Source organism: Sinocyclocheilus anshuiensis, unplaced genomic scaffold, assembly GCF_001515605.1.
Source record: "Sinocyclocheilus anshuiensis isolate Anshui unplaced genomic scaffold, SAMN03320099.WGS_v1.1 scaffold1231, whole genome shotgun sequence".
In the NCBI taxonomy this organism is placed as follows: Eukaryota; Metazoa; Chordata; class Actinopteri; order Cypriniformes; family Cyprinidae; genus Sinocyclocheilus; species Sinocyclocheilus anshuiensis.
The window spans coordinates 1737565-1753728 of record NW_015536698.1 but is presented as its reverse complement, the minus strand read 5'-3'; the positions used below and the strand labels follow the sequence as shown (position 1 = coordinate 1753728).

At 38.3% G+C, this 16164-nt stretch overlaps 1 protein-coding gene across 5 annotated transcripts in view; it reads left to right on the top strand.

Annotated features, from left to right (window-relative positions):
* The first annotated feature begins 981 nt into the window (after nucleotides 1-981).
* The window catches only part of LOC107654937 (zinc finger protein 827), a 95510-nt gene continuing 80327 nt past the window's right edge, over nucleotides 982-16164 (top strand). For all 5 annotated transcript variants that reach the window (XM_016442287.1, XM_016442279.1, XM_016442270.1 and 2 more), the window contains exon 1: nucleotides 982-1415. In XM_016442287.1, the coding sequence (XP_016297773.1) occupies nucleotides 1373-1415 (43 nt within the window). In that variant the 5' untranslated portion in view covers nucleotides 982-1372. The remainder of the gene's footprint in view (nucleotides 1416-16164) is intronic.

Genomic DNA, 16164 nt, shown 5'->3' with positions numbered 1-16164 from the left:
ATTAATAATAACTTCCATTGTTATTTCTTGTTAACTAATGTAGTTGACTAATGTTAATAAATGAAGCATTATTGTAAAGTGTTACGGAATAACATATGTCTATATTACAATATCAGTTGTACGGAAACTCAGAATCAGTATAATTCAATTGCTAGCCAGGACATTTAACATTAATAAATAAAATTATAGTATTAGTAGTAATAATAATAATCATAAAAAATAATACAATCTTAAAATGAGATAATATGCTAACTGTAAATTCCGTAACACACTAGAATACGGTCCAATTAGTTAATGTTAGTTAATTCATTAAATAACAATGAGCAATACATTTGTTACAGTATTTATTAATCATTAATTAATGTTAGTTAATAAAAAAATACAACTCTTAATTGTTAGTTCATGGTAGCTCAGGCTGATTAAATAATATTAACAGGTACAACTTTTGATTTTAATAATCATATTAGTAAATACTGAAACTAATAAAAGGCTAGCTAATATTGATAAATGCTTTCAAAGTATTTTCACTGTTAGTTAATGTTAACCACTACTAATGTTTACAAACAGACCATATTGTAAAGTGTTACTGTAAATTCTATTTTAAATTTGTAGCATTACATCAATTAAAAGGAATTGTACTGACTTGACTCAACCAAACATTTATAAAAAGCACTTAAATATATAAATAAATAAATTTTAAATATGGTTATTAATTTTAAATCCCATTTTACATTTATATCATTAGGCTACATCGACCTTAAAATTAATTGCAGTGATGTAGGGGTTTCTGTCAACTCAGATTCAAACATTTCTAAAAAATAATTGATGAAAAAAAAATATGACGATTTTTTTTCATTAATTTTAAACCTATTGTCCTTTTATATCATTACATTATTTAAAAAAAAAAAAAGTTTTTTTTTTCCCAAGCCGTAATTAGTCAGAATCCATTTTCTATATAAATATAAAAAAAAAAATCCTTCGTGGTCAGTCAAGGATACACCCTGAAAGCTTGGGGGCACCTTGTCCCTTTCTCGTTGCTCTGTCGGGCGATCTCCTCTCTCTGTGAGCGAGGGAGTGAGTGAGTGAGTGAGTGAGTGAGCGCGCTCTGCTGTTGCTGCCCTTTGATCCCTGCATTAGTGTTAGTTAGGGGCTCGGAGACACACACTTACAGAGAGCAGCCATAGTCAAGACACGGCAACAACAACAGCACCTCCTCCTCTACTCTTCCCTGTTCCCAACAATACACTTAACCGAGGACAGCCAGGTGCACGACAAGTCCCTGCCATCAGGCTCCCTCGCAAAATTTCAATGGGAAAAGACCTTTTTTCTTCTTATCCCTAAACAAGAAGGAGAATGTGATAAAAGGGGGAAAATGCCAAGGAGGAAACAGGAGCAACCCAAGCGCCTGCCTTCACGTAAGTCGTTTTCTCGTTCGGCGCGATTTTAGCGCGTCTCCGTGTGTTTTGCGCAGTAGTTTAGGGTTAAAGAGGTGAAACGGACAAAGGCACGGCGGAGGTTATTTCTCCTTTTTTTAGGTCTGTGCTAGGCAGCCATGTTGGCGATGAGGGGGCTAGCGGAGCGAGCGCACTAGCGGTGCCTTTAATTGCAGATAATCGATAAAGGTCCCGTTCCGCCTAAAGGTTGCGGCCAGTAAAGCTCGCGTTATCGCCGCTTATTTGGCGCTAATGGCCGCGCGTCTTTTCTTATATGTGTCCGTGCGAGCGAGGCAGAGACGCGCGGAAGGGAAAGGGGAGGTTCTGAGGATCTGGCCGCAATAAAATGAAGGGTCAGTCGGATCAGACTGAGAGCCAGACTCAGCCTTCTATCCGTGCCCCTGCCTTTAACGTTACTTAGCTCCAGCGCTATCTAGCAGCAGCCCGCAACTTCGAAATGCGTCCTAAAAGACGTTCGTACAACTTCGTGTCGTGTGTGTGTGCGCGCGACTTTTTTCTTTCGTTTGTCGAGCGGGATTTTTTTAAATTGAGGTATTTTCTTCCACCCCTCCCAGTTCAGCGAGGTTCGTGTCTGCAGGCTGCCTGTGTCAAAGCCATGGTCGGTCACCTGAAGTTCAGGGTTTTTTTCCTTCCTCATGCAGCCATTCATTGCAGACAGTCTGCGATCAATAACGCACGAAAGGCGAAACGCGTTTTCTCTCGCTTCGAAGCTCGTGCGACGGAAATCTCACGGTTTGCGCTGTTTTGCACGGGTTGCGTTTGGGATTACTAATCGCGAAATTTGTTCATTTGACCCTGTGTAGCTGGATGTTAACATTGTGCTTTTATCAGCTCGCTAATAACGACTGTAGTTGCGTGAGCCGGCCGCTAGAGGGGACATGATGTGTAGAGTGTGGAAAACATCGATCAGAGGAATTGGCGAAATGTGGCACGGTGGCGCTTTAAGTGCACGAAAGCAAGCGCTCATAATGCATCTTTGTGCGTGATGCCATTCAAACGCGAAACGGCGCCTTTTGGGACTTTTTTTTTTTTTTAAAGTCTGAGACACTGGCTTTTGCTGCTCTCTGGAATTTTCTGCTTGTATTCTAGCAGCATTGCATTGTGCTGATGTTTCTTCATAATGCCAAACATGTTTGTTTACATCCATTGAACTTGTCACAGTCATTTATGTCATTTCTACTCGCTTTTAACTCTTCCATCAGTAGTTAATGCAGTTCAAAGTTGTCACTTTGGAACCACTTTGATTTGTTTTTAAAATAACGACACTTTTTGGTGGGTTTAGTGAATTGTTTTACAATGTAACAACATGTAGAAGGAAATTATGTGGAATTATTGAGTTTTATGAAATCGTTTAGATGTTAAAATTCAACAGTGAGGAAAACATTTTTTAATAGAAATGCAGGATATAAACCACTATATTATAATGATGAAGTGTTGTAACTAAACGTATTCATCAAACTTAACTTGTTAAATAAACATATAAAGTTATTTAGTAACAGAAACTCAGGGTATGGTACATAAACCTTAATATTAAAATAAATGATCATTTTCTTTTCATAACTTTAATAACTTTCTTCCAGTCATGGTTGTTTAGAAACTAGACATAATATCTACTGCCATTTGTCCCACCTCTCAAAATCACCCACTCAGCAAAAGCTCGTCTGAAGTTTGGTGGCGCTCCACGCAGCGTGATGTCACGTTTCATTACGTTCTGTTTGTGTTCATTTCGCTTTAACACCTGTGAGCAGAGAGGCAGACGACAAGCACAATTGTTGATCTAAATTTAAAGTTTGAGTTCAGGACAGTGGAACTTGTGTGCTGCAACTGTTTGTGTGCTCTTAACGTGCCAGGCATCTGCCGTTTTTCTTTTCGGCGAACGTTTCCGTGTAAAGGCTGTGGCATATCCTTTTGCAAGTGTATCTTTCACTTCCTTTTCTCAAGAATACATATCTGAGTTCAGGAGTGCTTGCGTCACGATGCGCATGGGTCAAGACCTGCAAGAGGGCCTTGATACAGTCTGATGATCTTCTTGACAGTTAAATATGACCTTTAGCTTTAGTGCTAACCACTGGTATTACAGAACCACGGCCTGTATAACACTGTTGCACACTCCTTTTTCCAGAATGCATATTTTGTTCAAACTGCAGGTCACAGTTCAGCAAACTTCCAGTAAACTAATCGCAAAAAGGGAGCCTAGGTTAAAATGTTCCTGTCTTTTTAAGCTGGTTTCCTCAGATTTCCACTCTGAGGTGTAGAGGTCGACTGAGGTTACCTCTTTTTCTCCTTTTCTGCTGGTTCTTTGTCTTACTCGCAAGCATCCATTTTGTGCAAGTACATAGCCCGTATCATTCTTTCACCCTGACCTTTGCCATCAGCTAAAATGTCTCCCTATGGGAGCCGGCCATTTCCATTATACACACAAGATTTTTAAGGTTATCTGCATTTGCAAATGGAGGAATTGGAGCATTGCACGGATTTCAGCTCTCCATTACAGACTGACGGCAGAGTGTGTGCGACTGGGTGGCTCTCCACCTTACCGTAATGGTGGGTCACTGGCTCCTTTCCACTCATCTATGATTATAATGACCTTGGCTGGGCTTGGGCTTGAAAACATTGGATTAAGGGGAAAGGAAAATGAGGGGAGGTTTCCATTTCACTCTTGGCATCTGATTTGTAGGGAAAATCTGCCAAGAATACCCCCTCCTCCTCTTCCTCCTCCTCCTCTTTCTTCCCCCTGCCCCACCAACTTGATCAGGCTCTCTCACCGGTGTCTGCCCATTTGAGCTCAAGCGAATAATGATACACAGGCTTTCCTCTCAGAAATGAATTAAAGGGCAGGGGAAGGGTGGTGGATGCTCTCCTGAACAAGTGCTTACACAGAAAGGGGCTTCAGCCAGGCATACTGAACCAGAACATTTAGATTAATTTGGCTAGCTGGATCGCCTGGCTTTCATCACAGGTGTAGTCTAGCTGTGAGTGCTCAGTCAAAGGCACTGTGGTGACATAATTAAGACAATTTTTGTATGGCTCGATGATTGTAACGGACTAGGCTCGTCACGTGTAAGAAGGTTCATCTTTAAAATGACAAACCACGAAGTAGCCTATGAAAGCACTGAATCAGTCTTGAAGCCAAGCTCAGGGCTCAGCAGTAAGGTTGGGAAGGACCGCTTGCTCTATTGAGTCTGCACTATATCTTATATGTTTTGATCATGCATTTACATTTTTACACTTTGCAAACAGAAACATTTGCTTTTCTGTACCATTTGGTTGCTAACTTTGCTTGTCAACTTTTTAAACTTGTTAGCCAGCTAAAATTATCTAGCTGGCTTAACACAGATGAGGTTTTGACAACATTCTAAGAATGATTTGGATCGTCTTGGTAGCGTCAGTGTAAATGGATTTAAAATTACAAGCCACTCAGAAATGTTTTCATAGTCATCATCGGTGTTTAGGAATTCTTGGTGTTTCTTGGGTGATCATATTAACTGTATAATCTATTATACAGGTCAGCTGTTAATATTGAATATTATCTCCTTCTTTTAAATTCAATTTAAATGTGTAGAAAATGTATAATAATATTTAAAATCATTTTGAAATCAATTTTAAAAATCATTTTAAACTATAATATTTATTTGACATGCTTTTGTTTTTAAAATTTGAAGTGTGAATATACATTAGCCTACTGTTCAAAAGTTTGGGGTCAGTTTTTTATTCAGGATGCATCAAATTGATCAAAACCTAAGTACAAAAAAAATTCAAATTCAAATAAATGCTGTTTTTTAACTTTACATTAAAGAATCATAAACAACATTTATCACGGTTTCTACAAAAATATTAAAAAGCACAACTGTTTTCAAATTATAATAATAAATGTTTCTTGAGCAGTAGATCAGTGTATTAGAATGATTTCTGAAGGATCATGTGACACTCAAGACTGGAGTACAGCTTTGCCATCATATGAATAAGTACTATTTTAAAATATATTAAACCTTAAACATTAAACAGACAAAGAAAAAAAAAACGCCTTACTGTTGTGCTCTGAACCTGTCCATCGATCTTTCTGAGCCTGTAGTTAATCAACATGCTCATTTGGTAATCTTTTTTTCCTAACTATAGGACACACCTTGTGTCCATATATGTTTTAATGAAGCACTACAGACTCTGAATAAAAAAAGTCTGAACACTAGTGTTGTCAAAAGAAACCGTGACAACACTACTGAACACAATGTTTCACCCACCCAAGTTTCAGTCAAAGCCTGTATGGAATAAAAGTGCCTGAGCCGGCTAACGATTTTCCACATGTTGAAAAGTCACAACATGGAGATCTACAGCTCGGAGAGCAGCCCTTTGGCTAGTGGCGGCCCAGCACTGAGTAATAACCAGCTCATAGCAGGCATTCTGCTGGCAGTGGTTCATAAGGAACAGCTCGCTGGTTCAGCTGGGGAAGGGTGGGGGGAGCTCCTGGAGAGCTTCAGGCACTTTCCTGTGTTGTTGTACCACACAAGTGAATCCATCCCCTCAAGGATAGACCTTTAACAGGCTGCTAACACTGGGCCACACCGCACAAGGGATCGAACAGACAGGTCTGACGCAGGCCCAGGCTGCAGAACTGTGCCAAACTGTGATTTGATTTATGAGTCAGTACTCTGGGTCTGTCTTAAGATGAGATGAGGCTTACTGGGCAGAATCAAAGAGCAGTCTGTTCACTTGACAGGGAATGAGAAGAGGCAAGCCACTGTCAGTTTTTAAAACTGAATTTGAATTGTCATATTTTAGAGGAGGCCTTGGAAGTGGGAAGGTCAATAATACCTGGAAAAAGCTATATGTTGTCATTCCCATTCATCTGAATGGCAGTTGCTTGGCTGGCGTGTGACTCCTCTGTACTTGACCTGCTTGCTGCCGTCTTTGCTCATTGTGGTTCATGGCCACACGTTTTTTGGAGCCAGTTGCTTCAGTGGTAAATACCATGTGCCTAATCACTATAGAGCCACAGAAAAAATAATAATATTCAGATTGTTTTGTCAAATACTGGGAAATATGATTTGTAACATGATAAATAATATGTAAGCCCCATATGTTGCTGCTGCTGCTTATATATATATCAAGGCTAAAGGAACATTACGACTTTACATTCACACTGGTTTTTGGAACCTAGTCAAACTATTATATTATATTATATTATATTATATTGTATTATATTATATTATATTACATGATAAAGACAATGCAATCCAGGTAACGGGTGTAAAAAATGTAACTAATGGACATCAATATGCGTCTCCAGTTTATTGATTACAGTAATAACTGCAGTTAAATATGTACTAATTTGCATACATTTCCTAAAAATAAATCTGAACATTGGATAAAGACCAGTTAAAAATTATTGTTTGATTTTGGTGTATGTACTGTAAGTGCTGCTAAAGTGGAGATTCCTGATTCATTTCTTTTAAGATATGTATTTATGATTAATGATTGCAAATTTGAATTTAGAATTTTACACTGTAATATTATAATAGCAATATATTTCTCTCTTAATTTAGTCACTGACCCGGAAAACTTTCTTAACATTAAACTCTGAAGTTATTATTATTTTTTGACAGTAGTTTTAATACATTTTTCATTACTTTGTGTGAAGTGCACACATGCTGCAAACTGCTGAGCTTGAGCCCCATGTGTGCTCCATGTGTAGTAGAACAGACAGAATAGAGTGCAATTTATTCATTTTGAATCACGTAGTGCATACAGACTATAAACAGACTTTTTACTGTTTTTAGCCATTGATTATTTTGATTCACTTGCAGCCAAAATTTTGACCACTTGATTCGAAGTTCCTTGAAGCCATGAGGTTGGTTACACCAGTTTCTTTTTCAAACCAAATGATGTTTAATAGAATCGAATGGATTGTTTTTGTTTTCTTTCTCCACCTTGAAATGGACTCCAGATGGCAACAATTATTGAGTGTATTTAGCTTTAATAGACTGTCCCCAGTCCTGATCAGTTCTGTTACCATAATGGCTAGTTGATGTTTTTTTTTTCTTGTTGTGATTGGGAAGGCTGATTCCACACCAACAAAGTAGCGCCAAAAATGGCAAGTTTGATTCAACTAGACAATTTACTCTCACAATTATGCGGCTATCATAATCATAGTAATTACACAACAATAATCACAATGGTAATTGCTATCATTGTCATCATTAGCATCAAGATACATTGGGACCCCAATGTAGTTTTGTAATGGAACCGGTTATATGTATACGCTTGTCGGGATTTCATTGAGCTCAGTACGCCTAGGCTAAATGTGAAAAATGTGTTAATATATAATCGAAACTCAGTCAAATTCCATTTTCCTCCATTCCCAAGAAAGTGTGCTTGATGAGGCTTTGAAATTTGGGTATTCTCCAAGCACAAGGCTAACTTCACCTGTCACGTCTCTAAGATAGACTTCACTGTCCAGCACAGAGAACATAAGCAATGTTACTGAGTTTAACTAGCGAACTAGCAGCTGTGCTCCAAGGGTTTTTCTGGAGACGGGGCTGTTTTATAGCTGAGAAGATTAAAAGTGCCAGGAAGGAAACAGACACAGAGTAGTGGCACACTGAGGTATTGACAGGCTCCAGGGAAATGGTATATCATTGGCAAGTGTAGAGGTGTTTGGCTGCTTTACAAAGGCGAGATATATTATATTCATGATGTGAAGTCATCTCTGTGAAAGCTATTGTCACTATGTCTTATGCTGATTTACGAGGCTTAAAACGTAGGTGAGTGTCTGAGACCTGCTCAGCCCCTCGTGTAAAAAATGTCCTTCGCATTTGCAGATGACTTCACAGTACGTTTGATTACTCCCAACCTTGATGCAAAGCTCCGGTATTCATGTTTAGTTGTTACGACGAGGTCGGTAGCTGTTTAGTATTGGTCTGGGGAGTCTACCTGGATGTTGGTGGGGGGCTCAGGGAATACCTGTTCGTTCACTGTTAAACCTTGTTACACTATTCTAATACTCTGAGTGAATGGACGGTACAGCCATCTTGGCTAAAAATCTGGGTTGGCAACTGAAAGGTTGCAGGTTTGCACACTGTTAGAAAAAAAAAAGTGAAAAAATTGGAGATTTACGGGTACAACAGCTTGTCACTGGAAGGGTACCCTCAAAGGTAAATAAAAGCATCAGCTACATGACTAGTCAGAGTGGTATGTCATTTCAACCATATACAGCTTGTACTCACTGAAACTAAACAGTGTTCCTCCAGGACAATAGTGCTACATAAAAACAACACAGGACTAGACTAGACTACACAGACTAAATTAGATTAAAAGGGTCAAAAATAACAAATAAGATCTAGAACTAAGAACTAAAGATATAAATGTTACTTACTATGACAATGAAATTAGTTAAGTCAAAGCAATTTTATGTAGGGATTAGGGGTGTGCGATATATATAGTCTGCGATAATATCGTATTTGTTGTTTTAACGATGTGCGATTTGACATTATCGAGTATTTTGCAAAAACCCATTAAAAAAATCCCTACAGAGCGCACGCATACATTACGTGAAGCCATTATGAGTCAGCTGTCTTCGGCAGTCCTTAAGGTACCAGCACAATAACACACTCAGCAAAATATCGTCTAATTATCGTCATCGATAAAATCCCAGAAAATATCGAGATATTATATTTTGTCAATATCGCACACCCCTAGTAGGGATGCATAATATATACAGCACCGTATTGGCCGTTAATGTTATTTTAGTATTTTATATTTTATTTAAACACTCTAAAAAACACTGGGTTAAAACAACCTAATTTGGGTTATTTTTAACCCAAGGGCTGGGTAAATATCGGACTGAACACATTTTGGCTTAATTTTACTCAGCAAATTGTGTTGTTTATTTAACCCAGCTAATGGGTTGATTCATTTTTACTATAATACTAAATAATTTTTTACTTCAGACATGAATTAATTTTTACAGATTAATTTAAATCCTCTAAACTTTTGTAAAATACTCCACACAATGACTGGTTTGCATGAAAGGTCCTTTATTTATATAATTTTACAGCATAGCATATTTTATATCGTTTTTAATACGTGGGCCATACATATTGCCTATATTTAAACGTGTTTAAATAACATTAGAAGTAAAAATTAAATATGAAACAGAAGTAATTCACATGCAATCGACCAGTCTCTGTTATCCTGTTTCCACTGTAATTGCGCTGGTTCTCGTGCCCGAGCTGGAATCGTGTTCGGTGAGGAACTGCGAACAGCTAAATCCGCCACCCTGCGTTTCACTCTAGCCGAAATATGCTGTGACTGCCTCCATAACCTGCCCATAAATAAACAGTAAACAGCTCTGAGGACATATTTTAACATCCATAGTATTTATATTCTGTATCTTTGTTAATGAAATCACTTATTTTATGCAAAGCATCAAGCTTTTCCTTCACACAAAAAGACTGACGCGACACTCGTTTAGGTGTTTCCCCAACTGGGGTTTGTAAGTTGATGAAAAGCTAATGAATAAGTCATAAAATAATGTTAAATTAAATACAGAAATGTGTTGACTGACAAAAATGTTTGGAAACTCCTGCTGTACATAATAATCGAAGCAATTTTAATTTTAGTACTTAAACGTTTTATATCAGGTTCAGGTTCAGTTTGTAATTTTTTCATTCAATATTTATAATATCGCATTGATCAGTTTGTCAGCATTGTTGGCCTCTCAGTATCAGTAGTAGAATTTCAATATTGGTGGAGCCCTCGTTTTATGCGCCAATATTGACTGGCTGTGATGTAGTTTGAGTGAACTGTTTTACAGCATGGTGTTGATTCAGACTATAATTCTGCTGTTTGCTCAGCTGAAGATCTTTATGCATTTCTTCATTATGGTTTTATAGATTATCCCAATTACTCTCTATAAATACGTCCCCATTTGGCACGCACAGTGGACTGTTTTTTTTTGTTCCTCTCTCAGTCAGTCCCCCACAGCTGTAAGTCACACTCGTATTTCAGCGGGCACAGTTTACCCTTGTTGTCATTTAGTCATTGTCTATGCAGAGACTCTTAAACGAAGCACTAAGGTTAGGCTCAAAATGTTGGCTCGATGCGCTCTCCAAAGGCACAGTTATGGTTGTCATAGTGATAATTTTTTTTGCAATCATTTGTCACCCAGATACTGTAGGGTTGAATTAGAAGCTCCTGGTTACACTGACGTGAAGCGAACGAAAGGGGAGAGGTGAACAACTATTCCCGTTTACTCCTCTGACACGGCACGTTTTCAGTTATACGTGGGTGCCGTCGGCGTTATCTCGCTCATATGTCTTTACCTACGTAAAAAGCGAGATGGCTATCTGCGTGACAAAGAGCACTAGGACCGAACAATGCGGCACTGACCATCGGCCGCCCCGGCCACCGTTTAACATGGAGATTGGAAAAGGAATCAGCTCCCTCTCTTCCAGGACCTGCATGTAAATGAGGTTAGCCTCTCCTGCTGTGCCACCGCTCTATCCCCCACTCTCCTCTCCAGCTCTAATGGCTGCAAAACTGCCACCCCCATTCTTCAGGAAGAAACCGGGACCAATCCTGATTAGTGCCCTTGTCTTGAGTGACAGGCTTGGATCCATGCAGGCAGTGCCGTGGGCGCCACTGCCAAGCTGCTGTCAACCCGGTATCACTGAATCACGGTATCACTGTAAAAAAGCCATCCCTTTACTTCAACCCCCTCAAGCCGCACACATACCTCCTCCACTCTCACACACCCCCTCATATTCTCGCTCTCTCTCTCTCTCTGTCTTTCTGGGTGGCTGGCTAGTCAAGCTTGGCTACATCCCTCGCCTGAGCTACTGGGACAAAGTGTGATTTACAGTAGTTGGAGAGTTTCCCTGTCAGCTCTAACCTGTGTGCATGCTGTCTATCTGAGTAGGCGGCAGTAATGCTGTAGCAACAGCATATTGTGGTGTTAGCGTCATAGCACCTAGCTGAATCCACCCCTGCTTCCTGTCCCCGTGCTATGTACACAGAGCCTTACTTATTATCGTATGTTTGTGAGTGTGCGGGCACAGCGAACCATCCATTTTCCTTTCGTTTCAGCATTTTTCACGTTGTTGTAAATGTAAAATCTTCAAGGCCTTTGAGCTCTGTACTCGATGCCCCACTTTTATGCCCTTAAAGAAACATCACTGAAGTGTACCATGGATGCCATTAGTTAGCATCTCGCAGTTGATTATGAACATGCAGATCTGCCAACTTTTTGATGGTACATCTGAGATTACTAGTCCAGGCGCTGTCTTTTTTTTTTTTTCTCTCTCTGTCTATAAATGGAAGTTGGGGGAAATAAACAAGAGTGCAAAAGGGTGCTTCATCTACAAAGAGGAATTTCAGAGGTCTGGAAGCCAACACTATCTCAATCTCTTCCAAGAACACATCTCCTTCCTGTTTCACCTCTGGCACCCTGCCCAATGTGCCCACAGACTGCTGAGGCCATGCAGAAAACACACAGATGGTAATATGTAGTATGCTTTGCTAATACACGCTGAAGAAGGCCTGTGCTAATGTGGAATACTGTAGGCGACTGATTTGTTTAATATGAGTGTTGGATACAAGGGATCTAAATCACTATGAATCACAGCATACAATATAATAATTTAATGTAGTGTAAGTATTACACCTAGTATCCTATTAAAATAGACTAGCTTGTTCATCTGTGTTTTACTCGACTGTTGCAAGTAACGCTTTTATGTAAGGTTGAGTAATTTGCTTTAAAATTTCTCTATTACAATTTACATTTTTAAAGAATCAGCAAATATGACAGAATCTGGAATTTGTGGACAGAAAATGATAAGTGTCAGCTGTGTAGGAGCACATCATTTAATATTAGAATAATAAGAATAATGTAAGAATAATGTAAGAAGCAGTTCAGCAAAATTTGCCTGCAAAAAAGATCAATTGTCCACTGTCAATAGTGTAGTGTTGCACAAAGCACAGCTTAAACAGAAGTCACTTTTACAGCAACCAATTTTCTGTTGGTTACACGTGAATTTGTGTGGAAAGCCTGCGAAATCTGTGTCGAGAAATGGTATGCCCTTACTCGAAACATGTGACAGCACCTTAATTTGACCACATCTAATGTGTCATGTTGTGAGTTAATTGGTGCTACTCAGCCCTACTTTATAAAAACTTTGTATTTTTACCTTTGTACTTTCACTAACTCACACATAGACATACACTCATATATTCATACAAACACTCACAAATTCATATACGTGTACAGTTTTTTATATATGTCTATATAACCTTATATATATATATATATATATATATATATATATATATATATGATATATATCTTTTATATAAGTATATGTCATTTTCAATTATTTGAAATGCTATGCTCTGAAATGCTAAGCATGCTATGCTCTTGTTCACATCTTCTTTTTCTTCTTGCTTTTTTTTATTTAATTGTGAATTTTCCCAAATTTAGATCACTTCTGATTACCAGTTTGGTCAATATTGACAGACCTATTGGCTATTAAGACTTTTATTTTAGAAAACTGATTTGCATGTGAAATTATTTTGATGGCGAATGTAGATTGGTCATTTTGATTCCATGGAAATTTATTTTGACAATGCATTAGGTAAGAATATAATAATTATTTTTTTTAATTCCAAAAAATAGTAATTATTAAAATATTTATATTTGCTGTCCGTGTTTGAATTCAGTATGATGTTAGAAGAATTTCACAGTACTTTATTTTACCAACCTTAGTCAAACATGATCAACAACTGTTTTTGTTTAATTGATGTTTGTTACGTTTTATTGTTGTAAGAATGGGGGTGGTCTGCTTTGTTACCAGAATTGATTTATAGTGTATCATGATATATAAAGAGGTTTTCACACTTTTCTCTCGATTTAATACATTGTGACGTTTCATTATATCATAACTGAATTGTGACTGAGAGAGAGAGACTCAGCATTTCAGTGAGAGAGAGTTGTAATCTGTGGTGTCAGTGTTAAACTCTCTCATGCGGTTCCATTCACTTTTTTCCATTACTATAGAAGTGTCTCAGACCGCACTGAGAAACGCCGGTTGCCAGTTTTTGCTTATTTAGACTTCCTGCTTCTTCATTAATTGAACTGCGGGAAACAATATGAATGAACAAGGATCGATATGAGAACCTTGAGGATGATGCAATATTGCAAGAAAATAAATCGTGACATATCGATATATGATTGTATTTGCAGAATCTTAGTTTTGCCTTGACTGATTGCCCATTTTCTTCAAGGCATAGAATGGTCATCCTGAGAGCCCCCTAATTAACAGGATTACTTCCCACCTCTGGTTCTGCGTTAGTCACTCGTGACGATGCGTGGCTGGTGGCGGTAGCAGCGTGTCCTTCCCACCATATTGTCGGCCGGCGGCTAATAAGGTAGCACTGACCGGCGGACGGGCTCATTAGCATCGCCTGCGGCCGTGGCAACCCCCGCCAGGGCCCAGTCGGACACTTAATTACCGCCACCACTTTTTATCTCCCCTCCAAAACCCAGCCCCCCACCCCTCGAACGCCACCGGCACTTGCTTCTGCAATCCACAGAGAATGCTGGGAAAGTATAGATGCCAAAGTGGTGGTTAGTTAGCCTGTAACATTCGATAGCAGCCCTCACCGTGAGGCACTGCAATATCTCTGATAGAGTTAAAGCTATTCCAGAGAATGCTGGGAAAGTATAGATGCCAAAGTGGTGGTTAGTTAGCCTGTAACATTCGATAGCAGCCCTCACCGTGAGGCACTGCAATATCTCTGATAGAGTTAAAGCTATTCGCCCCGAGCCTCTCATGCGAGACTGCGCGAGTGTGTCTTTTCATTGGCATCAGTGGAATATTGATGGCTCCACCCCAGCTTAATCGACTAATGGCCTCTCCCTCTCTCCTTCACTCTGCTGAAGCAGCCTCCCTCTCACCTAGCACAGCCTTTCTGTGCCCTTTCTGCGACCTCTGGGTCAGGCAGGCCGAATTTTATGCCCGACTGAGTCACAGAATAGCCTCAGTGTATTGGTAGAATGCTCCCAGCCTCCTCATCGGCCTTTTGGCTTATTGCATCTCACAGCTGGGATGTTGTGGCATTAACTGTATAGCTGCTAACGGCTGTTGTTCAAATGAATCCCAAGAAGTATAGGCCACAATTACACTAGATCCATGTACTGTGGCAAAGAACAAAACAGAATTAACGAGGTCCTTAAGATGTTTTCCAAGTCTAATTGTAATACAAAGAACAAATATTCCATGCACAATTCTCTGTAAAGCAATATGGTAAAAATACAGATTTCTACATAAGGATGGTTCACTCAAAAATTAACATTTGGTCATTGTTTATTCACACTCATGTTTACCGGTCAAGTCGGTACGATTTCACTCATCAAGCTTGCATTTATTTGATCAAAAATACAGTATTACAGTACAATATGTGCAGTAATATTATTAAAATTTTAAAATAACTTTGCATATTAAAATAGAAATGTATTCTTATGATGGCAGAGCTGAATTTTCAGCACCATTACTCCAGTCTTCACAGTGTCACATGATACTTCAGAAATCATTCTAATATGCTGATTTTGCTGCTCAAGAAACATTTCTTATTATTATGTTGAAAGCTGTTGTGCTGCTTAATATTTTTGTGGAAACCATATACATTTTTGTTCAGGATTCTTTTTATGAATTGAAAGTCCAAAAGAACAGCATTTATTTGAAAAAATAAATTATTTTTGCAAAAATGCAGAAGTCTTAAACATGTATGCCTTAAAAATGTAAATACATCCTTGCTGAAAAAAAAAATCACATCATGGTAGTGTAATGTCTGGACTGTATTTTACACACATGCATACTTATACAACATACTTTTTTTTGAACAGTCAAGAAGTATTTTATCCAGTTCAGTATATACTCTGACAGTACACAAATTTGGACTTTACTGAGCAAATACACACGTACATGTTTGTCAATTAGACGGAGCACATCAGAGAAATGAGCGCAATAATTTTAAATATACATTTTCATAAAATACTTTTTGGACGACAAATGTATACAGGAAATTGTGTCCCTTATATTTACATAAAGATGATTATGTCTAAAAGAGGAAATTTGAATGGGTTTCTATAACATTCCTGTAAAAGGATTTCCAGAATAAAAATTTCCTCCATCTCATTTTCTCCCCCAACTTCAAAATCGTTTAACATCGTTGTTTTACCTTTTTTTGTAAAGAGCATTTGACTTTCTATTATGCAGATTACAGTATAACATGTTTATCTTAACCTTTATTTTTAAAAACATTTCTATTTTAAACTCTAGAGAACATAATCATTAATTTGTAATATCAGTTTTTGTTTTTTTTTACTAAATTGTAACTTATTTACTAAAATTGTTACTAAAATGTAAATACATCCTTGCTGAAAAAAAAAATCACATCATGGTAGTGTAATGTCTGGACTGTATTTTACACACATGCATACTTATACAACATACTTTTTTTTGAACAGTCAAGAATAGGGATGTAACGATTAACTGCGAGCCGGTTGAAAATCGATTAAAATATGTGACGATTCAAATCGGTTGAGATGCTAAACCAATCGCGATTCATTTAGGTGTAGGAGTTTATATGAATGTATGTCTGAGGGGAACTTACTGTCTTTAGAAAAGTTTAGATGGTATTTTTTCTTTTCATCTTGCCT